Source organism: Manis javanica, chromosome 16 (genome assembly GCF_040802235.1).
Source record: "Manis javanica isolate MJ-LG chromosome 16, MJ_LKY, whole genome shotgun sequence".
In the NCBI taxonomy this organism is placed as follows: domain Eukaryota; kingdom Metazoa; phylum Chordata; class Mammalia; order Pholidota; family Manidae; genus Manis; species Manis javanica.
Window position 1 is genome coordinate 51,272,426 of NC_133171.1, and position 26,888 is coordinate 51,299,313.

At 37.0% G+C, this 26,888-nt stretch overlaps 1 protein-coding gene across 1 annotated transcript in view; it reads right to left on the bottom strand.

The window, feature by feature from the left end:
- The window catches only part of DNAH8 (dynein axonemal heavy chain 8), a 336,734-nt gene that overhangs the window by 123,047 nt on the left and 186,799 nt on the right, over positions 1-26,888 (bottom strand). Inside the window, exons 54-66 of the mRNA XM_073224126.1 lie at positions 26,354-26,496; positions 25,746-25,880; positions 25,230-25,352; positions 23,402-23,615; positions 20,319-20,428; positions 17,570-17,733; positions 16,023-16,215; positions 14,550-14,672; positions 12,883-13,013; positions 8,501-8,654; positions 3,887-4,051; positions 2,540-2,766; positions 600-718 (exon numbers count right to left, since the gene is read on the bottom strand). Of these exons, the coding sequence (XP_073080227.1) occupies positions 600-718; positions 2,540-2,766; positions 3,887-4,051; positions 8,501-8,654; positions 12,883-13,013; positions 14,550-14,672; positions 16,023-16,215; positions 17,570-17,733; positions 20,319-20,428; positions 23,402-23,615; positions 25,230-25,352; positions 25,746-25,880; positions 26,354-26,496 (2,001 nt within the window). The remainder of the gene's footprint in view (positions 1-599; positions 719-2,539; positions 2,767-3,886; positions 4,052-8,500; positions 8,655-12,882; positions 13,014-14,549; positions 14,673-16,022; positions 16,216-17,569; positions 17,734-20,318; positions 20,429-23,401; positions 23,616-25,229; positions 25,353-25,745; positions 25,881-26,353; positions 26,497-26,888) is intronic.

Genomic DNA, 26,888 nt, shown 5'->3' on the forward strand with positions numbered 1-26,888 from the left:
CAGTTACACTATGTGACCAAGTTTTGTGTAGAAGTGAAAAGAAAGCACTGTGTCTGGACTCTTTTCCAAACATTTCCTGGACATACGAGCTGTGCCGGTTTGTGCTTTTCCTATTTACACATACTGGATGCTCAGAAAACCATTGCTCAGGTAAACTATTTCTTTGGGGGAGTTTGTTTATTTGTTTTTGTTTCTGGTGTTCCTTTTCCGCTGTTAGAAATTTGAGATGTATTAATTAATGTGGCAGAGTTTATAGAAATTGAGGTGAATTGCAATGGAACAAAAACTGAAATTGTGGTCAGTTCCCAAGAGCTGGCTTCTCTCCATCTGCCAGCAGTGGCTCAGTGACTATGGGGTGTTCTGCCCAACAGGGTGGGCCCAGAGTTGAAAGAGCTGGGAGAAATGGCTCTGGATGCCACCTGTTTAGATTTTCTGCTGCCCAGAATTTCTTGACAGGTGAAAGGCTTTTAAGGGCATCCCTCAAAATAATCTATTACTAACAATAAAGTCAGTATTTTATTTTCAAACAAAACAATACCCACCAAACAAATACTGGGATCACTATCAACCAAGCCCTTAAAAGACTCCATCCTACTTACCAATATTCATACGTTCAGCTTGTTCATTAATATATTTCACCTTTTCAGTATAAATGTTTTTATAACCATTGATAAATGAGAGATAAGACTTGGGTGTCACATGTGCTGTTCGGCGGTATCTAAAAGTAGAACATAAAACCCATCTTGGTCTCCATCGTTTCAATGCACTCCCATAAAATATTAACACAGATGTTCTTCCCACTGTGAACTTCATATAATTCCAGAGAGTGATTCACTAAGAGGAGGGCAGAAATTGTGAATGGTTTCCCTAGAGGTGAGATGGAGAGAACTCAGTATCTGATGTTTTGATCTTTTGGGAGTCTTTGACTCCACACTTACCCTTTCTGGGCTTCTGTTTCATCATATGGAACAGTTCAAGTTAAGTAGAAAGAAAAGAATCACTGCCTACACTTGCCAGAATTTTGTGAAGATGAAAAAAAAATATGGCATATGTAAATACACTCTGTAAACTTTAAGGTTCTGTGCAAATATTAGGGTAAGTGGTTGAAATGAATTTGTGCTGCGATTTGTTTTCATTGTCTGTTATTTGCCACACACCCTGTCACCACTAGAGACCAGCTGTGGTGGGCTCACAGAGGTGAAAACCAGCCACCCCCCTGATTCTCGGGATCGTCCTTGAAATCAAGTCAGCCACACCTGATACACACATTCAACTCACTACAGGGTTTTTCTATAGTAGTTGTATTTAACAACAGAAATAAATAAAAGGAATAATTCTATACAGGAGAAACACCAAGTCAAGAAGAGCTCCTTACATACTATAAAATCATTTTACCTTTTAAAATAATTTTTCACTTTTGGAGTTCTAAAGATTTTTAACATTAAAAAAGTTTTTTTTTTAACAATTTGGGCATTTATGTGACTATCATTAGATTATTATGCAAATATTACATTAAATTCAGAATAAACTTCTTCAACCCAGAAGAATATGAAAAATTTGGAAAGATACACCAAATTTTAGCAAAATATATAGGTTTTTGAAGCTGAAACGGAGGTAAAAAATTTCTCTCCACAGGTGATGGTAGCAGGAGGAGTTCAAGTTAAGTAGAAAGAAAATCTTCCTAACAATAAGAATTAGTAAACATGATTCATCAGGTGAATCCAGAAGCTTATCCAGGACTATTTAAGAGGAGTGGTCTGGGTATTATTTTGAGTAAAGGAAAGGATCTGGGATAAAAAAACTTTTGTGAGCTAGAGACCCCCTAGAAAATCAATGAAAGTACCATTCAGGTTTTCTATGCAGAAAAACAGATATAAGTCTTTCTGGCAGGTTCAGCATCCCCAAAGCCCTCGGCCCACCTTTACTCACACCTCTTGGTTATACACAGTGACTATCACACTGGGGGAATAAAAAGGTTGTAATTTTGAGCTGTTGACACCAGCTTTCACATACAAACATCATTTGGTGCTTTTCGTGAGCGGACTGTCCTTCAGTCAATGAAAATGCTGTTTCATAATTACTGGCATGAAAACACTGATAAGACTAAGTGATGCAAATACAAAACCTAAATATTCCCTTAACATAAGGTAATAATGAAACTTTAAAACTGTGTACTTCCTTAATCAAAATAAATCATGCATTTGAATAAGAAATTAATTTTAAATATTTATAATGAATTCATTAAGTCATTTTCAGAAAACAACTAAGCAAATGAAACAAAGGGGTTCATTAAGCATCTGTTACTTTGAGGCCTGGAGGAAAAGAGGTACTTAAGTGTGGACACTAGTTAGTTTTTAAATCTCGTTTATCATCTTTTCAATACATAATTACTAGAAAATCAAAAGCAAGAAAAAACCTAAGTGCAGTTGAGAGGTCATGCTCAATCAATATGAAGTCTTTTACTGGATGCCACATTTAATTCCTCTTTGGAGAGAATGCTGTGGCGCTGTAGCTGACGTGCTTATGTAATGTCACTTACCTTTGGAAATAATTTTCACAGCTCACTGAAACCATGTCATGGAAGAGGCCCATTGTTTCTACAACTTGTCTTTTAGTGTCACTAGAACAGACAATACTATAGCCTGAAAGGAAATAGGAGGCCACGGCAACCAGAGCCTCCTTTGGCCAACGACTGAACCAGTCCATAGTGCAACCTGATATCAAGCCAGGGAATTTCAGAGAACGGGCTCGGAACTTCTCACCAACCTGTGGACAGCAAAGTCAGAGAACATTAGAAACACAAAGGGATTATAAATTGGCTAGAGAGAGGCTTATGCATTCTGAGCCAATGGTGTGACATCACAAATTTTAAAAAACCTTGAGCTGCATTAGTATATAAGTTGTGTCTAGAAGAAGGAAAGTCATGCTTCCATACTCTTCCCTGTCCTAAGACTGCATCTAGGCTCAATTCTAGGAGCTGTCTTTTAGGAGGAAACTGATGTGCAAGAACTCTTCTAGAGAGAGCTGACCAGGACAGTGAAAGGCCTAAACTCTAGGACAAGCAAGAATAACGGGAGGCATGGGAGGTGTTTGGTCTAGAAAAGAGTAACTAGGGAGTCTTCAAAATCTTTCTCCAAATATCTGAGAAGCTGTATGTGGGAGAGGGATTAGATTCATTTTACAGAATAGGAACAGAAACACAGGGGAAATGACAGAAAAAAATTCGACTGTAAGGAAGAAAGATTTCTGACCATTAGAAAACATTCTGGCTATTAGACTATCTAAAAATTAAGCATGTTACCTTGTAAGTTAGTGAAATTCCCAGAGCAGAGCTGCCCAATAGACTTCCTATGATGATGGAAATGTCCTATGTATGTACTTTCCAGTATGCTAGCCACAAGCCATACACAGTTACTGAGCACTTAAAATATGCTAGTGGAGCTGAAAAATTGGGTTTTTATTTTTACTTAATTTTAATTAACCAAAATTTTAATGGCTATCCATGGCTAATGGCTACTATATTGGACATCACAGTGAGCTACAGATATTCCAACCTACATCAGGGACATTCCAAGTGGTATGCCTATCTTAGAGGTAGAGCTAGACAAGATTATATCACTGAAGCCATTACAATTCAAACTGCCTATGTCTCTAGGTAACTGATGAAACTTGTAGGCTAAGCAGGAATTTCTAATAAGATGAGTATTTTAAATTGTCACACTTTGGTATGAGATTTTGGTCAGTGGATATTGGTGGCAGTAAAATATTAATTTTAATGCAGTGTAACAAATGTTAGTTTCTGAGCAAATCATTTCATCAGAGAGGGTAAACCAAGTACATTTAAATAAGTAATGCTTAAATAGATATAAATAAAATAAAAACTCACTGGAGAAAAGCAGAGAACAACGTGCAGGTTCTTCCTTGATCTTGAAATGAAGTACTCATACAGATTATCAAAGGTGGGAGGGTGGCGAGGCAGCTCCTTTTTCATCACCGATATCAGATTTTGGGTGATTTCATCCATCTCATCCCGCGCAAATAAATTGGAGATCTTTCGGGAAGAGACAAGAAAATGTTGTGTATTTTAAGAGTTCCCCACAGCCAGTTCACTGCCAGCACTGGTCCTTTTTCTTCCCCTACATGTCACTTTTTTCATCTTTTTTGCTGCATCTCCACAGTCAAAGCCTTGGCCTTCCAGAGTTTACCAAGAGTGCAACTTTTTATTAAGCTGTTTAATTAGGAGCAAATTATGTCTTCCTTTGCTCAAATAGCTATCATCAAAAAGCTCTCTCTCTACCATTCCAATCATCTCTTTAAAATGTCCAGTGACAGCCCTCTGTTCTCTGACTAATAGCCAGTCTCAATCTTGGTTCCAAGGCATTTATTTATTTATTAACATGTTTGGGTATTTTTAAATTGAGGTTTAATTGACATACAACACTATATTAGTTTCAGGTATACAACATAGTGATTTAACACTTTTATACATTATGTAATAATCGTCAAAACAAGTCTGGTTCCCATCTGTCACAATACAAAGTTAATGCAGTATTATTGACTATTTCCCATGCTGTACATTATATCCCCATGACTTATTTTATAATGGTAAATTTTTACTTCTTGATCTGCTCTACCCATTTGCATCCCAACTCCCCTCCCCTCTATCAACCACCAATCTGTTCTTTGTATCTGTAAGTTTGGATTTTGTTTTGTTTGTTTTGTTTTTTAGATTCCATATTTAAGTGAAATCATACTGTACTTGTCTTTTTCTGTCTGACTTATTCACATAGCAAAATACCCTTAAGGTCCATCCATGTTATTGCAAATGGCAAGACTATATTATTTTTCATGGCCAAGTAGTATTCCATTGCATATATATTTCCACATCTTCTTTATCCATTCATGGAATTTATCTTTAGTTTCCATACCTTGGCTATTGTAAAAAATGACACAGTGAACATTGAGGTGCATGCATTTTTTAAATTAGTGTTCTCATTTTCTTCAGATAGATACCCAGTAGAATTGCTGGATCATATGGTAGTTTTATTTTAAATTTTTTGAGGAATCTAAAGACTGTTTTCCATAGTGGCTACACCAATTTACATTCCTATCTTTATTAGGTTGAGGTACATTCCCTTTATACCTACTTTGCTGAGTGCATGAGGGTTCCTTTTCTCCACATTCTTGCCAACACTTGTTATTTCTTGTCTTTTTGGTAATAGCCATTCTGACAGGAGTAAAGTGGTATCTCATAGTAATTTTTATTTGCATTTCCCTGGTGATTAATGATGTTGAATATCATTTCATGTGTCTGTAGGCCATCTGTTTGCCTTCTTTGGAAAAATATCTATCCAGATACTGTGCCCATATTTTGATCAGATTATTTGGTTTCTCATTATTGAATTATATGAGTTCTTTTTATATTTTGGAGATTATCCCCTTATCAGATAGATGATTTGTACATATCTTCTCCCATTCAGTACCTTGCCTTCTCATTCTGTTGATGGCTTCCTTTGCTAGCAGAACCTTTTTGGTATGATGTACTCCCATTATTTATTTTTGCTTTTGTTTCTCTTACCTACGGAGCCAGATCTGTGGAAACACTGCAAAGACCAAGGTCAAGGAGCTTAACACCTATGTTTTCTTCTAGAATTTTTATGGTTCCAGGCCTTACATTGAAGTCTTTAAACCATTTTAAATTAATTTTTGTACATGAGGTAAGATAGCGGTTCACTTTCATTTTTTTGCATGTAGCTGTCTAGCTTTCCCAACATCATTCTTTAAAGAGACTGTCCTTTCCCCATTATATATTCTTGCATCCTTTGTGAAAAATTAATACATGGGCTTATTCCTGGGCTCTATTTTTTTCTATTGATCTGTGTATCTATTTTGTGCCAAAGCCATACTGTTTTGATTACTCTAGCTTTGGAATACAGTGTGAAATCAGGGCTCATGATGCCCCTCACTTTGTTCCTCTTTTTCAGTTTTATTTTGGCTATTTGGGGTCTTTTGTGGTTCCATATAAATTTTAGAATTTGTTCTAGTTCTGTGAAAAATGCCACTGAAATTTTGATAGGGATTGCACTGAATCTGTAGACTGTTTTGTGTGGTACGGACATTTTAACAATATTAATTCTTCTTATCCATATAGTTTTCAGTGTACAGGTCTTTCACCTCCTTGGTTAAATTTATTCCCAGGTATTTTATTCTTTTTGATGCAATTGTAAATGGGATTTTTCCTGATTTCTTTGATAGTTCATTATTAGTGTATAGAAACACAACAGATTTCTGTGTATTAATTTTGTGTCTTGCAAATGTAAAGAATTCATTTATTAGGACTAATAGTTTTTTGGGTAGAGTCTTTAGAGTATCCTATATATAGTATCATGTCATCTGCAAATAATGGCAATTTTAGTCCTTCCTTGCCAATTTAAGTGCCTTTCCTTTCTTCCTTCCCCCTCCCTCCCTCTCTCCTTCCCTCCCCCCTTTTCCCCTTCCCCCTTTGTCCTCTTCCTCCCCTCCCCCTCCTCCCCTTTCCCTCCTCCCCTCCCTCCCTCCTTCCTTCATTCCTTCCTTCCTGCCTTCCTGCCTTCATTTTTTCCTCCTAATTGCTGTGTCTAGGACTTCCAATAATATGTTGAATAAAAGTGAGGAGAGTGGGCATCCTTGTCTTTTTCCTGATCTTAGAGGAAAAGCTTTCAGCTTTTTGCTGTTGAGTGTATTAGCTGTGGGTTTGTCATATATGGCCTATACGGTACGTTCCCTCTATACCAGCTTCGTTGATCCAGGGAATGGGGGAGTGCTGCCACAGCCTGTGCCCTCTGGCTTCAGGAAGGCAGTGGAATGGTGTACTACAGTTCCCTCCTGCCTGTCATTGCAAGGCGGCAGGAGGTGCTTTTCTGGGCTCACCTGCCTGTGCTAGCAGAGTAGGTGGAAAGTGCAAAACTGGCATCCAACAGCACCTCCATCTCCATGCAAAGTTTCATCTGTGCTCTGCCCCTTCAGCAGATGCTTTTAAATTACAAAATGAACCTTCTTCACTTGTAGTCTGGTGCTTTCAAACGGCTGTTTTTTCACTGAATCTCAGGACAAGTGAAACCACATGCAACAGTCCTTTAAAAGGGTATCTGTTTCCTGTAGTACTTTGGGTCCTATGGATATCAGTCCCATTGGTTTTGTAAGCCAGATGTTTTGAGGCTTCATCTCTCCAGGCAGATCCTAGAGGCCGGGGTGCTTGATGTGGGGCACCAACCCACTGTTCCTCTATGAGAAGTCCAGACTGATAAGATCCCTTTCTATTGCATGTTGCCATGCTAGGGGTGGGGATTTTGATGAGCCCGTGTCTCTGCCTCTCCTACTTGTCTTACTGTGGCCTGTTTATGCTTTGTTTTGCACAAGAAGCTCATCTAATTTTCAGATCTTTTTCAGAGGCAAACAATCTATATGTAACTATAGATTTGGTGTATCCTTGGGAAGAGGTGAGTTCAGGATCTCCCTACAATGCCATTTTGCAGCAGTCCCTTCTCCAAAGTAGTTAACTAGCTCATGCACTAGTAAGCATCATTAGACACCACTGTGCAGAGAAGAGCTAACACAGCAGGCCTGATTTTGAGAAGGCTGTGCCTGCAGGGCTGGCCCTTGGCTGGCAATCAGGAAGTTGCCTTTTGGAATGTCTCCTTCATGACTAATTGATAAGGTGGTTCCACTGTGCTTAGACCATTTACAGAAACATTATGATACATGGTGATCATCAGCTTTCTTTCTGGGAGGCTGGAGCTTTAGTATTTGCACCTAGGCAGGACTGCCTACTTGACCAGCCTCCAGTTAAATCGCTGGACTCTGAGTCTCAAACAGGCTTCTCTGAACAGAAACACAGTACGTGCATTACTGTACTTCACTCTGGAGGGGAGGCACATTCTGGTCCCTTTGGTGAGAACATAGGAAGTCTGCATGTGGATTTCTCCAGACTCCACCTGTGGTGTCTTTTTCTTTCCTCTAGCTATTAGTCCTTATTATGTTGCTGTAATAAATCTTAGCCATGAGTACAGTGATGTGCCAAGTCCCATGAGTCCTTCTAATGAAGCCCTAATCATGTGAGTAGCCATGGAAGTGCTGACACAAGTGATGTAGTGATGTCAGAAGTGATAACACAAATATCTACTTAACAGCTAACAGAACTCTTACAACTCTTTTTTACACTCCTGACTATCAGACAGATATTTTGCTCCTCCTAAAATAAATTATAGGATCAAATTGAAGATTGAAGAGACAAATAAGCAATCATATTTAAAATGGAACAAAGCCTACAAAAAATATGGAGGTTGGCAGCATTAATTTCACAGGAACTTCAAAAAAATCCATCAAATTTCATATGCTAATCATTTTTAAGATGAAAAAATGTGTGCTAAATGGCCTCAGTTCTAAAAGGTTACCACTTTTTCTATTCCAATATAATTTACATTTTTAAAATATGAGCCTTCTCTCCACTTTTGAGACCTACCTCTCCTGAAGATAGCAGGTTGTTAAGATATTCTAGAAATGCCTCATCTTTTATTTCATTGTCAGTAAAGATGAAGGTGATACCTTTTCCATCAGCACCAGTAACTCTGTACAAACCTTTTAAGTCCTCTATTAGATTACTCACATTATAAGACCTAAGAAGAAAAGTGATAGGAAATTTTAAATTTAACAAATACATATAGACATAATTTATCTGAAAATACATTCCCAGGATAATTAAAGCATAGTTTACACCTGCTCCAAGAGATATTAAGTGATAGTACATGTTAGAAAACAGAGATTAGATCAAAACATCTATACATCACCATTCAAAACAAATACAAATACTTTCATTTAACTTGAGAAGTGAGAAGTGGAGAATTTACCAGAAGTAACTCATGCAGAGTGACTGGGAAAAGGAAAATGAACTTTTATTCCCTCCAATCTGACAATCTTGAACAGCAGATTTTTACCCAAGTAAATATATGCATAATATCTAAAAGTAATCTGAAATTTGAATGAATTTGTATTGGCAAGAAAGTGAAGATAAATTATAAATAAAATTAGTGATAAACTATATACAGTGGTAACTGGTACACCTTACTAAGTGTCTAGATACAGAGAAAGCCTACAGAAAAAGATGCACTACCCAATGTGATAATACACAATAGAAATTTTATAATTACATGGTTACAGATTAAGGAAAGAAGACCTTGGTCTTTGTTTTTCTCTGTACTCTGTTTCCTACTAACTGTGTATGCTACCAGGGCTGAGGTGATGTATAAATGTAAAGCAGACATTTTCTGAAGTGTTGATTATAAATTCTCATTTACAAGGACTAAAAGAGTAAGTTGATGACGAGGACTAAAAGCAACCCTCACTTGAAGGAGGTTTCACACTGCAAGTCATAGGGAGTTTGATATAAGCCGTAGGAAAGACTGTGGGCATTGGAACCAGAAGGACATGGGTTCAAATCCCTATTCTGCAGCTTTAGAAAAGTTCCCTCACACTTCTCAGCTTTTGTTTACTCATCCCAAATGAAGATAATGTCTAATTGTAAAGGTGGTTGTTGGCATTAGAAATGATGTGGTTTAAGAGCACTTAAATGAATAAGTTAACTTATTTTTAAACTAGAAGACCCAGCCCCCTTCTTCTGGGTGGCACTACAGTAAAAAGTCTTGCAGACATTAGTAAAAGGAACTCCATCAACAAGAACATACATCCTTTTCAAAACAATTCCCAAGGGGAAAATTCATTAAAAAGAGAAACTGGTAAGGTGGTTTGCTAAGCGCCTGTGTGAGCAACACAATCCACATTCTCCCTGCAGGGCTCGGGGGCTCCCTGGTAAACTGGAGGATTGTAAATCCCAATTAAGGGGGCAGCTGCTGCTCAGCTCCAGTCACCTGGAAATGTAGGCACAGTGTTGCCATATCTTCCAATTTATTTCTAGAAAGTCAGAAATATATTTGTTTTTTATATGAAGTCTACCAATTCAAAATGTTGGCAACTTATTAAATTAAATTAATCTCTAGGTATTTGATGTTTTATGTTTTTTAAATGCTCTTGTATAGTCTCAAAATGGAGGTACGCCAACTCCGGCCGTCACCGCCACCACCAGGGGGAGGGCCCATGATCCAAAGGAACCGGAGCAGCTAAAAAACTGTTTATCGGTGGTCTGAGCTTTGAAACTACAGATGATAGTTTGAGAGAACATTTTGAGAAATGGGTCACACTTACAGATTGTGTGGTGACGAGAGACCCCCAAACAATGCGTTCCAGGGGCTTTGGTTTTGTGACCTGCTCTCGTGTTGAAGAGGTGAGTACGGCAATGTGTGCTTGGCCACACGAGGTTGATGGGCATGTAGTGGAACCAAATTAAAAAAATAAAATGCTGATGCATATTAAACCTTGTTTAAATTGTTACCTATTTGGCAGCAGAGTAGGGGGAGTGTGTTTGTATGTGTGTGTGTGAATTGAAAAAGTGATGTAATATTTATATGGGAATACAAAGAGCCAGTATTCAAGATAATTTTAAAGAACAACAACAGAGTTGTTCAAGACATATTAGAAAGCTACAGTAATTAAAACGGTGGGTAATGGTGCAAAGATAGATAAATAAACCAAAGGAATAGATTCTAGTCACATATACGAGCAGTTTGTTTATGGGAAAAAAATGACACTGTGATGTGGCAGGGAAAAGATGCTTTTTCAATAATGGAGCTGGATTAACTGGTATATCTGTATTAAAAAAAAAATCTTAACTCCTACCTCAGAGCTAATGAGAAAATTAAGTCAAGATGGGTTATATCTAAATGTAAAAAACAGTAAATTTTATTTGTAAGTGTTAAGGAAATCATAGGAGAATATCTTCATGACCTTGGGGTAAACAAGATTTTTTAATGAAATACAAAGAGCACTAAAATAAAGGGGAAAAACTGATAACTTAGGTTTCATTAAAATTAAGTCTCAGTGAGAGTGAAAAGGCAAGCCAATGAGTGGGAGAAGATATTTATAATACACATTCTGACAAAGTACAAAATTGTAAAGGAGTGCAGAGAGCATTAAGAGTCAGGAAAAAGAACTAATAAAACTTAGCTAAACCTTAACAGCAGACCATTCCGGAATAGTAAGAGATTCAATGTCTAAACTTAGAGAGAGACCAGATCAAAGGAAGAGAGAGCGAGAGGCCAGCCAAGGGCTATTTGAATCCTAGTTTACTAAATCCCCATGGTTTACAACCCTGATATCCACCCTGGCAGGGCCCTTGCTTATTTTTATACTGCTTCTCACTTTAGGTCCCTGTATCTTAAACCGGCTAATAGCCTTTGTTAGGGAAAGAGTGAGTGCTGTTCAGGTGCTAATGCTGAGACCGCAGTATCATTCACTCACACAGCAGGAAGAAACAAACATTCCATGATTGGAATGGTCAAAGGAAAGTGGGGAAATGTAGAATCTAAGCATTAGTAAGATTAGTAAATTAGCATAAGCATAGCCATCTTAGAAACCTAGAAACCATTTTCTGAGAGTGTGACTCAGAGGAAAAAACAAAAAACAAAAAAAACAAACCCTGGGCCTGGGTAAGGCCTTGAAAAACAAGTTAATCATGAGCACCGGGTGGTGGGCAGCTGTGACCCTTGGTCAGCTAACCTTGGTCAGTAAATCTTACATACCAAGCTTATCGTGCAGAACCTCCCTAACCATTGAGGAGTAGTCTTACCCTGCCCTTGCTTAACCCCAGGATATATGTCTTGCAAGAATAATGTATAGTTATAGAAAATTGCTATGAGTTAAGTGCTTTGAAATTGCTATATAAACCCTTGGCTCTGAGTGCTCGGGGTCCTTGTTGAGACCCGCTGCATCGGGCTGACTTGGACCTCAGCTAGCTAGCTGAATAAAGACTTTGCTTGAATTTACATCTCTATGCCTGTGTAGTTTGTTCTCTGGGGAAGCCTCGGAAGCCTGGACCCTAACAAAAATAGATAAGGAACTCCAAAATATCGCTAAGAGAAAGATCCACACCCCAGCTGAAAATAAATGGGCAAAGGGCTTAAACAGATTATCTCCAAATGGCCAATATGAGATGAAAATGCACTCAGCTTTAGTAGCTATCTGGGCAATGCAAACTAAAGCCACAACGATATACCACTACTTCCAGCAGAACTGCTAAACTTGAAAAGACTGACAGCATCAAAAATGGGCAAGGAGGCAATTAAAATGCTCATGAACTGTTGGTGGAAGTGTAAACTGGCAGAGCCACTTTGGAAACTGCTTCACAGATCTACTAAAACTGAATATATGCATACTGCATATGCAACAAGTCCATCTCTAGGAGTAAACTCAGGCTTGTACAGAAATATTCGTAAGTGTTCAATTTGTGAAAAAGTGAAACCCACAAATGCTTATGAGTAGTACAAAGGGTAAACAGATTGTGCTAATATGTGATGAAGTGGAAAACAACACAGCAGTCAGAATGAACAAACTACTGGTACATGTACCATCATGGATGGATCTCACAAACAGTGCAAGCAACAGAAACTGCATGCAAAGAAGTAAATCCCATATGATATGGTTGATATAAAGTTCAAAAATATATATAACTAATCAATGGGCTTAGAAGTCAGAATTCAGTTATCCCTGGAAGGGTAACGCCTGGGACAGGATATGAGAGGTATTTCTGGGGTGCTGGTAACGTTCTATTTCTTTTTCTCTGGGCTTGCTCCATAGGTGTACTTACCTTGTGATATCTTTGATTTGTGTCTATTTCCTTATGTATGTTAAACTTAAATTAAAAGTTTACTTACAAGAGAAAGAAACCAAATTGTTTTTAAGTAAACATTTTACTCTAGGGAAATTACTACAGAAAAATACATTGTTTTATCTTACCTAGTTAATGTTATCTGGAATATTTGATATCCAGCTATAAAAGAGGCCAGTCTTGAAAGACTTTGTTTTCCTGAACCACCAACACCCACCAGCAATGCATTTCCACATGATGTGCGAATTATTCGTGAGATCTGTTTTGAAATAAAATAGTATTTATTAAAAAATAGAACTCAATTGTTTACATTTTTTTACTCTAAATGGGTCCAAGGTTTGACAGTATGCTTCTAGACTACATGAGGTTTTTTTTCCCCTTTAATGGGATAGCTCAGAATTTTAAAAATTACAGTTTCATATTGATATACTCAATTCAAATTCTTTCCTTGCCCAGCTGTATTTGCATCGTGAAAAAGAAAGCAAGTTGGCTTTCCTATCTCCTATTTCAAAACTATATTCTGTATGTGTGGTAATTTTATTATTTTCAGACTCAATGGGATTATAGAGCTGCTCTTCCCAGGCTACAGAAAGTTTAGAATTGCCTGCTTTTTAATCGCTAGTCTAACACACTGCCTTATATAGACACCTAGCTCTACAACAAATACTATCTCTATCGTATTTCTGCCAATGGAAATATTTTACAAGTACTTACAATGGGGTCAGAAGGGCATTTGTAGAAAAAGACTAGAGAAACAGCCTTTGTTGTGTCGCTTTTCTGTGATTAATTTCCTCAATGAGATAAGGCTCGAACTGTAGTTCAGATCTAAATGCAGGCTAGCTAAGACATGCTAAAAAGCTGGTTTTTTTATATTAATGTTATTGACTAGGAAGAAAGTCTAGATGGATCACTAAATTCATTATTTCCACTAAAAATATTTTTTTAAATCCCAGTACAGATGGCAAATCATTATATGTTTTAATATGTTAATCACTTATGTGGCTTTGCACCTAGAACAGGGTCCCAGGCTCCCAAGACCTAGCCACACTGGGTATTCAACTATGACTTGTTGAATGAATGAATGTGAAACAGCCCAAGGACATCTGGAAGTTCACCAACTTTCCAGGAGACAAATGTATAATTAAGCAGAGTTAATGCATAAATGTATAATGTAAAAGCAGAGTTAACTGCTTCCTCTTTACCAAATCTTCCTCCTCTGTGTTCTGACTTCCTGGGGAAACTCCTTTTTGATATACAGATTACACAAATAAAGAACTCCTTTCAGTGGCCTTTCAGATTTGGATCAAACCATGCTCCTTTTTGGTGCTGCCTCTAACTGGATTCTATTTTTTCACCAGTCCTATACACCTATCTTACCCTTTCCCCATCAGTTTGCCCATAATTTGGAAATCAATCATGAAATTGACATTTTTATAGGAATCAACTCTTCCTCATGGGGAACAGGATTCCCAGTACATCAAAATATAACTTGAGGAGGGAATATTTCTTCACAGGGTTCTCCAACTTACTATCAAGGAAGGTAAAACTCTCTACACAGCATGTCAAAAGCTCTGAATGTTAAATCCATCAATTTGACCTTAAAAATATTTGCTGTCATGTAGGTGGATTCAATTAAGGGGGTTCTGATTAAGCCTTTGTTTTCTGAGACAATGAACTGACCCAACCTATGGACACTATATTACACTATATATTTATTTTCTTAAAAAGCTTCTCTGTGAACTTTACTAAACTTTTACATGATCCATTTATATCAGCAAATAGTCAATAGTAGAACCTTAATAAGATGAGTCATTGCATCTTTAAAAAACACCAGATCAAGAGATGTTGCTCTAATGATTTCATTGAACTGTCTCTGATAAAACTGGAGTTTTTCAGACAGAAACTCAAGGGATGGTACCTACAGGTGGGGAGAGAAAGAGGAAAAAATATTTAAGACACAAAATTAAAGAAAATAGCAATTTTAAAAAACATCTAATGAATTCTCAAAAATTTGTCATGGTTTAGATGGTGTTTAGTTATCTCCATCTTCAGAGGCCTGAAACCTAACTGTATTAGTTTGTTTCCAATATGAAATCATTCCTGACCTTTCCCTTCAAGAAGTCTAGCACCAACTCCTATTGTAATTGAGATTGGAATATAACAAACATTTTTCTTAGTTTTTATTTGCTTTTTAATAATGTTTATAAATTTTTAAAAATATATAGAAGTTTTATATTGTTTATGTAGTTAAACTGTTCTGAAGTAAATACTCATGTATTTGTCTTTCAGACTGTTCCTCCCCATTTAATTTTTGATCTATGTGAGCTTCAAAATTACTATTATGTGACCCTATTTAAAAAATCTCTTTGGAGTCTTATTTCAAATGTCATTAAATCTCTACATTAGTTTAGGAAGAATGATGTGTTGCTATTTAAGTAAAGTTTTATCATGCTTATTCCTAGATATTTTATGTGTTTCTTGCTGTTGACTGAAACACTTTTGTTACATTTTCTGTCCTGTGATTTTTGGCAAGAGCTGGCAACATTTTTCTATAAAGGACAATATAATAAATATTTTAGGCTTTGTGATATGGTCTCTGTCATAACTACTCAATTCTGCTTTGTAGTACAAAAGCAGTCACAAACAATACATAAACACGTGGGCATGGCTGTGTTCCAATACAGCTTTACTTACACTGAAATTTGAATTCCACATTATTTTCACACATTATTCTTCTTCTGATTTTTTTCCTACCCATTAGAAAATGTAAAAACTCTTCTTATTTCACAAATCTAACAAAAACACAGGCAGTCAGCTGGACTGGCCCATCAGTTGTCATTTATCAACCTCTAGTATAGTTATTGAGTTTTGTATTTATATCATACTTGGTCATCTTGCTGAACTCTTAGTATTAAAACAGGTTTTAAGTTCTCTTACATTATATTAGTAGATAATAATATCGTGTGAAAATAAGTTTTTTTCTATCTGATAATTAAATATATTCTCTTTTTACCATTTTGTTGCATTGCCTGCAACTTTCAAAGCAATATTAAATAGTAATGATAATTTTAGGCATACTCATCTTATACTTGACCTTGATAGGACTGCTGCCAAATTTCATTGTAAGAAATAGTTGGTGCATGATGACATGAATCAACACATAACTAACAGACATTTTGGCAACTCCGTGGTAGGACACTGGTACACAGAGAAATATCTAGTTAGGTGAAAGATCAAAAAAACTTTTTGTAAAGGTGAAAGTGAGTACCAATTCATAGACTTTGGGTATTTCAAACACAGTGTCTTCAGGTTCATCACCAGTTGGCTCAGGAATCTCATGGAGAAAATCTACAAAGTATGGCTCAGGAAGAATATATGATGACACATCTGGGCTAAAGTTTTCTTCAATTGCACGAACAATGTGTACATTAAACCAGGACTCATCTTCAGGAGTTATAAATCTGAAAGGAAAAGGCAGAAGTAAAGATGCAAAATGTAAAGGGATCTTTCCTAAGCTGAATATGGATTAGTTCTCCACCCTCTCTCATTCCCCACCTGCCACTCCATCACCGTGGAACCAGGAAACGACATGTTCTGCCTTCTGACAAGAAAGGACACAACTCCATCCAAGAGAGTTCTGACACTGATAGTATTACTGATAGGAATTCTGACACAGTCTCTCCTTGACCGAGCTTAGTCAGGCTTCCCAATTAAGACCTCTCCCTTTGCACTTGTATCCTTTGAATCACCCACTATTAGCAAGAATCCTCTCAAATCAGCTTAGCCAGAACCCCCACTCCTGGTATCTGCTCACCCTCAATAGCTGACCAAATTCCTCCTTCCTCATCACTCCTGGCCAATGTCTGATGCCCTGGCCTGCTTTCAGCAAGACTCCACTTAGGTCAGTTTAGTCAGAATCCCTCCTTACCCCTGATATTTCCTTTTGGTAATTTTCCATCCACCAACATCCCCTGTCCTGTTCCTTACCTATAAATTCCCACTTTTCCCTTGTTGTATTCAGAGTTGAGCCCAATTTCTCTTCCACCACAATAGCCCCTATGCCTATCAGGGTAGCCCTGAATAAAGCTTATCATTTTAACAAGCGTCATGAACATTTTTTTCTGTAACAATATAGATGAGTCACTTAGGTGAGGTCAGAAGTTCCTAAAACTTGCAATAGTAGTGCAGAAGTGACGGTTAGTAGTGGAGAAGCACCTTCTTCTGGGTTTGCATGCACACAGTGCATGAAGGTCTTTCTCAGGCTTACAATAGCAGAGGGGAAGAGAGGGAGGATGGGGCTAATATTTGATGAATCTCACCTATGCGTGCCTTCGCAACTTTGTAAGACCAGCATTACCACCCATATTGTAGGAGGAAACAGACTCCAAAAGATGACTGAGCTTATGTGCCAGATTTCACCACACAAACCAACAAAGAGCTCAAACTTTTTAGAAAGTTCATGTAACTAAGATTCGTCTCTGAATGTTCTCAACTTCTTGATAATGTGGGGATTTAAAAAGATGTCCTTTGAATAATATTCAAGTAAAGTGGCAAGAGCGTTTTCAAGGCAACCAAGGAGCAGGAGGGAAAGTGGCGTGAACACTTCACAAGCCCAGGGCAAATTCAGACAATTCAGCCTACTCTCGTTATTTGAGGAGATAATGCAGGAATCAATCTGTGGCTATAATTACGAGGTGGTTTTTTCTGGAGTTGGTTTGTTCATTCAAACACTAACTAAGTGTTCGTTCAAATATTACCAAGAAGTAGTGTAAATTCTTACACAGTACATTTAAACTCACGTGCTATAAAACACACCTGTCTGCAATCACTCTGTTACACTCATGTTTGAAAAGTGACAGGAGAACAGATATCGAATTACACTCCTCAGCTTTTATTGTTAACATTCCTTGCCAAATTCTGGAAAGATCTCGAAGATTGAAAATGTAATGAAATTTAGAAGGAGTTGGCAGCATCTTCACCTAGAGATGGGAAAAAAAATGCAATAGTTTCAATCTGCTTTTCATGTAAAATAAAAAGCAAAACTGCTTTTAGAACTATTTATTTCACAAATCCTATTTTAAACAAAATAGGCTGAGTAAGTAAACCAAGATTAAGTTTATATTTTCATCACAGCACTGACAGGAAAAACATATCCTAAATAAACCAACATAGAATTTAAAAGACCGTAAGCCCTGGAATAGGATGGGTTCAGGAATCACACACCAGATGTAGAGTCCAATATCTGTTCTGCCACCATTAGCTGGCTTTGATGAGTTCTTAAGAACTGTGTGAATTGTGGGAATAGCATTCCTAATCATTATTAACCTCATTAGTGTACATGTGGAAATATGTCATAACAAAAAACCTACTGTGAGCTTGGTTTTATGCAGTTATGAGCAAATGAATGTTTATTTCTAAAGTCAATAATACTCATTTCTAAAGTCAACTATCTTCCATAGATTGCTTGATTAAGGTTCTTAGTACTTTTGGATTTCCAAAAATACATTTGTGTATCATACTCTAGAGTTCACTGTGGGGTCCAAACTTAAGTCACAATGTATCTATAATCAATTGACAGGCAACTATGATGTGCAGCTATAATTACTAGGTGGTTTTCTGGTGTTGGTTGGTTTGTTCAAACACTAATTTACTTAAAATTTCTACCAACTTCTAGAATCCAAACAGGCAAACCTCTAACAGTGACACATTCTTATAGGAGAGATACCAGTTAAGGGATAAACTTGGGGTGTATGAGGTGTGGGAAGCATTGCTGGCCATTTATAAAGATTATAATTGACATCATCTTTATCATTTTTGCAACCAAAAACAATGATAATTATGGATATACAAAGCAAATTGTCCATATGATTAATTCAGGAAAGCAAATGCTTTCTTTAGTGCCTAGTCATAGATTATGCCCTTTCTATATTAAAGAAGAACCTGTTGAGTATGTAATTCTACAGACTAATTCACAGTGCAAGTTCAAACAGCATGGGAAGATAGAATGAAGGAAGGGATAGCAAGGGAAGATAGAATGAAGTATCATTTTATCAATTACCTTTCAATTTCCCTCTTTGCTCAGTTCCAAGCTAAAATGTTCATTTTATTCACCAAAATGTAAAACATACATTATATTACAAATATGCAAAAATAAAGGGATATGGCTGTGTGAATACTGTTTTTTTTTTTTTACTTTGCTGTAGAAGACAGCAGCTATGATGGCAGCCATTGGCAAATGAAGCAATCATTAAAGAGAATTAAATAAATTCCTTTTTTTCCCTCTTCTCATTTATCAACTTGCTTCTTTCCTTCTCTTCTAATATTCCCCTTTAATTTTTGTCAACTTCTTTCTTTTCTCACCTGCTTTAAAGTAATAAAAGGTGAAGTGGTATACAAGGTGTGAGTAGATTTGAAAAAGTGCTTTGTGGAGATGGAAGCTTTGAAGAAAAGATACTAGAAAGGTTGCTTATTTAGGGGTTGGGAGGGGAAGAAGATTGGTTCACTTCTCAATGACTGTTTGAGCATCTTTCATTGCCCTTAAGATGCCATGGTAAATAGGACAGCTGAGTCTGCTGCCATCGGGGAGCTTCCATTCTAGTGGGGGAGCCTGACAATAAACAGGAAACAAAGATATTGACTAACAAACTAATGGACAAATAGCAATGGTAAGAGACATGGGTGGAAAAAATAAAGTGGGGTCAGGAGATAGGTAATGTTGGGGTCAGGGCCAGGGACAGTTGTTTTGGAGAAAATAATTTGTGAAAGGACCATATTTAAGGGCCAGTGCCTCTTCCAATGATTCTGTATGTAGAATCCCCCCAGTCCACCCAGGAATCTGAAAGCCTGGCACTCCAGGTTTCCCCAGGACAGAAGCTTCCGCCCAGATGTGTGTAATTGGCCTAATGATTACATAGTGAACTATGACAATCCTATCTCCTTGGCCATTTTTTTGGCAAATCTATCAAAGTTGTTTTTATCTCAGACCTACATGTAACTGCTTTTTCTTGGGTCAGGAAAGCCATCTGGTGACAGTTACAAGTTTGCTGGGCTTTACTTAAGTTCACTGATCTGTGTAAAAAAATCTGGTCTGTTTTGTTAAGTACACTCCCTTCCATTTACTAATTCGTGCTCCACTTCAGAGAAACACACAAGTCAGAATTTTCAGTTAGCTAGGACTATCTGCAAACCCATGTATTCACTCAGTCAGCAAACACTGGAGTATCAGACATTGTTTGGTGGCTGAGGGGGAAGACAGACATATAAAGAGTTACAAATCAGAGTAACAAGTGGAAAAGCAGAGTTCTCGCTCCGACAAAATTCTATCTTATCTTGGATGCTGTGTCTGGTTTATAGTAATTTCTTATACATATGGAAAGCATCACTCTGTCAGAATATTTGCTCCCTGGAAGAAGAAGGTGTCATAAATCAATTCAAGCATCTAATTTGTCTTTTCCAAAAAAAACACCACAACACATGATGCAATGAAAACTGCATGAGCCATGGTGTGGGAACTAAGTTGAATGATAGTTGGCTTGTTTATTATTGACAACAGATGATTCTGTACCTTAGTCCATTGCCACAGCACTCTGCCCGCTGAAACTAAATTCACAATCATCTCACATATTTCGGGTCTGAACCTTCTGCAAGGATCAAAGTACCCACAGCCAATGATTCCTGAAAAATAAACACAGTTGAAGGTACAAGCTTACTAAAAGCTTACAAGGTACATGTTTACCCCAGTGAATAAATCATTACAAGACTATCTGAATTGGGTGATGTTAAGAATTTCTCTCAAGGAATCAACGAAAACTAGAAGTCAGCAGTGGGGCCAGAGACACTTCATAGATGGTGATCAGCATTTTATGTGTATTAACTCATTTGATCCCCCCAACATCCTATGAGAAGGAATCTGAGGTAGATATTATTATTAATATTCTCGTTTACTGAGTTTTGTAACTTGCCCAAGGTCATACAGCTTGTGCAGGGGCAAAGCTGAGGTTTGAACCCAGGCGGCATGGCTCCAGAGCCTATAAAACAGCCCTCACCCTGAAGCCTACAGGGGCTGGAAAAGACCTTAGACTAGTTCCTCATCTCACAGATAAGGAGACCAGACCCAGAGGGGTAAAGCAAATTGTTCAAGGACACACACAATTATTTCAAGGTTATTGATAGAATTAAAATCAAGACTGCATCTCCTGACCTGCATTCAGTCAACACCGTGGCCTGGGCTGGTGACGTAATGACACTTGGGAAACACCCAGCACTGTGACAATCAGATATAATCACCCCAGGAAAGACAGGGGTGTAGGTTTAAAGTCTCAAAATGTCTTTTGTGTTAGACTACAAAAGTAGATTTACTTTGTTCCAGTGAGACTACACGTTGAGTAATATGTTCAGTTGTGAGTATGGTATATTCAGAGGAATATGAATGTGTATATCTGCTCAGAGATGCAGTTTATGAAGGGTGTAGCAGCTAAGAAACTGGGCTTCATTTACATAGACTGAAGAAGAAGCCTTGAGGGGACATGGAATTGTCCTCCAAAGTCACGGTTAGTTGTACTCAATGCCTGCAAGGCCCTTTAGCTTCCTGAAATCTCATGATCCTAGATCTCCAATTTCCAGTGAAGCAAATGTGTTACATAAGCAGCATAGGATCTGGAGTCAGAAAACAGGATTAGTGCCACCCGTTTGACATGCACTGACTAAGTGGCCTTGATTGGGCAGCTATTTTACTTCTCTGAGCCTCAGTTTGTTTCCATATTTAATTTTCAATTTTAGTCATTTTGAAGAGTGTATAAAATAGTTTAACAAATAAGCAAGCACTCACATACAGACTAGATTGAGAAACACAATTGCCTCTGTACGTGAGTAGCCCATTGTCCATCCCTGTCTGCTGCCCCTTCCTTCTTCAGAGGCAGCCACTACTCTGACTTGGTGAGAATCAGTTTAACTCACTTTTCTTGATAGCTTTGCCACTTATGTTTATGAACTCCAACCTTTATTTCCAAACTTTAATTTTCCTGTTGTAATTTAATGGAATCATGTTATGTTTTTCCCTGTGACTTCTTTTGTTCATCATTTTATTTCTGGACTTCATCCAGGTGGAAGCATGCAGCTGTGTTTGTCCGCATTCACTGCTGCTTAGCATTATGCCGTGCACCTATGACACAGCTGAGCCCATTTCACTGCCAATAAATACTTGGGTCATTTCAAGGTTTGTGCTGTCATGAGCATTGTTCTTTGAACATTCTTGATTAAGTCTTCTGGTGCCCATGTGCAAAATCAACTACAGATGTTTAAGGACTTAAATATGGAAGGCAAAACTACCTAATATTTGGAAAAAAAATATAGGTGAATACTTGTAGGACCTCTCAGTAAGAAAGGCCTTCTTAAATGAGACTCAGAGAATGAAACCATAAAGGAAAAAAATGTTAAGTTGTTAATACTTGGCAGTGGAACTGCTGTGAGAATACACATGTTCTGCATTACCAGTAATAATGCCCAGTTGTTAACCAAAGGGCTTGACGCAGCTCATGCTGGCAGAGGACAAGTGCCTCAGTTGCCCCACATTCCCCCCGGTGCCTGATTTTGTGAGAATATTTCATTTCTGCAAATCTAGTGGGTATCTGATGGCATTTCCTTCGTGTTTTAAATTTGCATTTTCCTCAATACTAATGTTTATCATCTTTACATTTGCTTATTAGTTTCCTCTCATTAAAGTGCTTGGGTTTTTGCTCATTTTTATGTTAGGATGTTTGCTTTTCTCTGACTGACTATAGGGTTTCTCTACATACTCAGATTAGTAACTTACTTGTCTTCTCTTCCACTTGGGGGCTTGTCTTTTCACTCTTTCAATGTTACCTTTTTGATAAAAAGAAGTTCTTAATTTTAATCCTGTCAAATTTGTCATTTCTTCTTTTATGGTCTATGATTTCTGGTTCTCATTTCAGAAATTCTTTCCTACCTACAGATAATTCAGATATTTTCCTATATTTTCTCCCAAATGTTGTATAACTTTGCCTGCTAAATTAAGGTCTTTAATCCATTTGTATTAATTTTATGCTTAGTGTGAGATAGGGGTCAAATTTGAGTTATTTTCACATAAGAATTACTAAATAAATGTCCTTTAATTTATTTTATTTCTGAGCTACAGTATTTGCTATGTCAAATAATTAATGTCCACACATGCATGGGTCAGTTCCTGTTACGTATCTTCATGTACATAATTTTTAATGGAACATTTTATGTGAGCCTAAATTTGGTGTCAAAAATCTCATTTTTATTTACATACCAATGTGTTACATTTGACTTGGTATATTATATTGTTAACTTAAAATTGATTTGCCCAAATTCATTCATTTGCCCAAATTTATCTGATTAATTACATCTAGGAAACCAAAACACAAAGTTTTGCTCACCTATGAAGCCAGCTTTTAACAAGGCTTGTTCTAAATATTCTTGAGTCTTAGAATATGCTATAAACAAGAGTCTTCCTTGTGTTTATTTTCTCTTTTCTGGTATTGAGCTCTCCATTTCAGATACTTACCCCTACTTCAGACAAAGCCTTTTTATCTCTTATGTAAGATTTTTCATGGTTTATGTCCATTATACAATGTTATAAAAAAAAAACAGCAAGAAGAATCATACCAAAAATTTTGTCTATTGAAGCATTTGAAGGCAATGTGCAATTAAACACAGTAAATTGTCTTTTTAAACGTTGCGGAATATCATTTCGACCACCTCCAGGGTGGATCATTGCTGCTATGAGCTGCACATCAACAATACTGGTGAAGTCTCCAGGCTTATCCAAGCTATACATTCCTTCCATTTCCATCATTTGCCGTACAATCTCATTGGTTATCTGAAAATTTTTACAGTAATATTTTAGTAACATATCATTACCATATTCCTCCATAGCTCCTATAAAATATTACAAATGAGATTAGAAGAAAATATTCAACTCTTACCAATGAAGTGTTTGTCAATATTGATGATCACCTTCAAGGCCATTTGACTTTAATGATACTACCCATGAACTCTAAACCATAAGTTAAACATGTCTTGTGGAAGTCAAATGTGCTTTTCATCACATTGATAAGACTAATTTCAAAACAGATTTACATAGGTAAGTTATAGAACATTTGGTACAATTACAACAGAACTCAGAGCTACACCTCTTACTATAGGTATCTTTATCTTTCACATTCAACATTCAACATTTCAAAATACTTTCAATCAGAATGTGGGATGGTTTCACTCCTGAGCTTTCAATATTACCCAATGTTTTGGTTTGGGGTTATCCATCCTCATCTTTCTTCCCTGCAGCCCCAAACACTCCTAACACTCCCTCCTTATTGAAAAAATGTCCTCTCTTGTTTTCAGAGGCTCAGCTCCAGGTTCATCTCAAGACTGTATACAGGGCTCCATCCCAGCCCTTTGTACTTCTCACTATTTCAGGGGATGATATCTCAACCCATATCCTAAAAAAATCTCAACTCTGTAACCCTAGCTTCAGATTCCCATCTAAGCTCCACACCTGAATATACAAATTCTAACCGGGTATCTCTGAGTGGATGACACACAAGCCTCTCAAATATGACACTCTTTCATTCTACCAACATTTAATGAATGGCTTTGTTGTGTATCAGGCTTTGTTGTAGCACAAAAATCCCTGTCTTCATAGAGCATTCATTTTAGTGGTGAGAGACAAAATATACACATGTATGCTTGTATGTATGTATCTATATAAATAAAATGATATATATTATAAGTCTTGGGGGAGAAAATAAGGCAGGGAAGGGAAATAGGCAGGGCTCAGGGGTGCACCCAACTATGGAGCCCAGGGGAAGCTTCACCTCACATGACATATAACCAAAGACTTGAAGGAGGTGAGAAAGCAAAACATTTATTTATCTAGGGGAAGAGCATTCTAGGTGGAGGAAATAGTAAATGCAAAGTCTCTGAGTGAACATTATACCCAAGGATCAATAAATATGGTTGGAACAGAGTCATGGGTAGATGATATCAAATAGTGTCAGCTCTTTGGGTCATGGTAAGGATTTTGGCATTTACGTTCTATAAATCTCATGGGAGGATTCTGAGGCAAAGAAGGATTATGATTTGACATGTTTTAATTGTCACTAATTTGAGAATAATTGAAAGGGGCAAAGGAAACTGGGGAGGCATTACAATGCAAAGATATTTGTAATGATCAAGAAGACAGATGATAGCTTCTATTAGCTGTTAGCAATGGAGGTGATGAGTAGTGGTCAAATCATGGATACAGTTTGAAGATAGAGCCAACATGATTTCTTAACGGATTGAATGTGGAGCTACTATTGAATGTCAGCTCCAACCGAGGAGTTAGAGGGGCCCGAGCTGTTCTTAGGCTGAGCAAGGTGAAAGTCATTGACATTTTTATGTAAAACTAAAAATGCTACTTAAATGTCACCTCTAGGAGGCATTTTAGTCATACCTGATCTCCCCATTCATTAATCACAGGCATATTTATATCATCAATAAATACAGTCATTTTCCGGCCTCCTGGTGGCCCATAAGTGCTTCCCATTCGCTTATCCACATAGCTTTCAATTGTTCTCTAGAAAAAAGCAAATGATTTGTCTTATGGCATTAGACTTTAACTCATATTTCTAAAAATGATGAAATTTTCTGGAGTAGATTATCATTTGCTTATTTAATATGCACAAATATCATTAAAATAGATAATGTGAAAAATTTTAAAGTAAGTTATTGGAACATTAGCCATTAATTTATATTAGAAGAGATACACTCCAAAGTTCAGCATCAGCCTCAGTGTTAAGCCAAAATATGCTACTTGGATTTGGCTTCAATCTCAGACTTAGGAAGGCTTAAATAGCTGAATGTCAACTCTAACTCTTTTAAATCAGTGTTTATTTGCACATATATTTTCTTGTAACCACAATTTAAGATATTCAATATATTAATTGTTATAGCAAATGGCGGGTTTTACCTGGAACATCATTGGTTCTGTGGCAGATGAAAAATTTAGACTCTTGGACAACTGTATTTCAGGATCATATTTTTTCAAATAGGCCTTAATCATTACAGTTTTTGCAGTTCCCTGCTCTCCTGTGAGCAAAACAGCCTGCAATCACAGGATAATCGTATTGAAAGGTGTTATAGCATGTTTGGTTTGAAATATCTTATGGTTCTAGTGCCATTCTTGCATTCTGTAAATTAATACAACTAATTTGAACATATTTTTTTACAATTAGATGTACATCAAAATAAATCCCAGTTGAATTAAAGATTTAAATGCAAAATGTATACTATAAAAGTACTAGAAGAAAATATGGGTGAATAGTTATATGACTATAGGCGTATTGAAGGACTTTATAATTAGATGACCAGTTTCCTTAGCAAGCTGGAAGTCAGCAGGTCAGGGGATATTTAGTTGGAGTACATCCTGGAACCTGGGATTCATTCATCGAATACATTTTCCTCAAATGACACTGCCTCTGGCCCCTTGTGCTGGAATTCAATTCTCTACCTGCCGTGTGTAAAAAGGGATTTGTTTCTTACATGGTTTGTGATCATCTAGGAAACTATCAGACTTACTTTATGTTGTTTTGCAATGGTGTCTATCAAAAAATTTGTTCTAACATTGTCAACATTTGGAACCAAAATTGATGAATATTCTGGAATACTGTCAGTTGGGTAATAGTATGGCTGAACTTTCTTATTCCAGTGCTCCCAATCACCTACGGAATAAGTAAAAATTGATCTTAATGAAACTACATTCTTTGAAAGTTATCTCAAAATACAAAGATGCAAATACTATAAACAATAACAGAATCATATAAACATTTAAAACATTTTCCTTAAACATGTTAACATATCTGCTTATCTAATGTACATGGCATTTGATAATTTTGTTTTGCTTCTTTATAAAGTCAGATTTTAAAAGCTGCTAAATCATTCATTCACCTTGAGATCTTGCCTGAAATGGAATTAGAATCACCTAATGGTAAAACCAATGATGTATTTAGTACTTAGTGGGAAAGCAACATCAACTGAAAGTATGGGAAAGACCAAAAAAGGGGTAACTGATTAGTGGGCATAGGATGTTTGCCATGAGAAACAGGAAAAACAA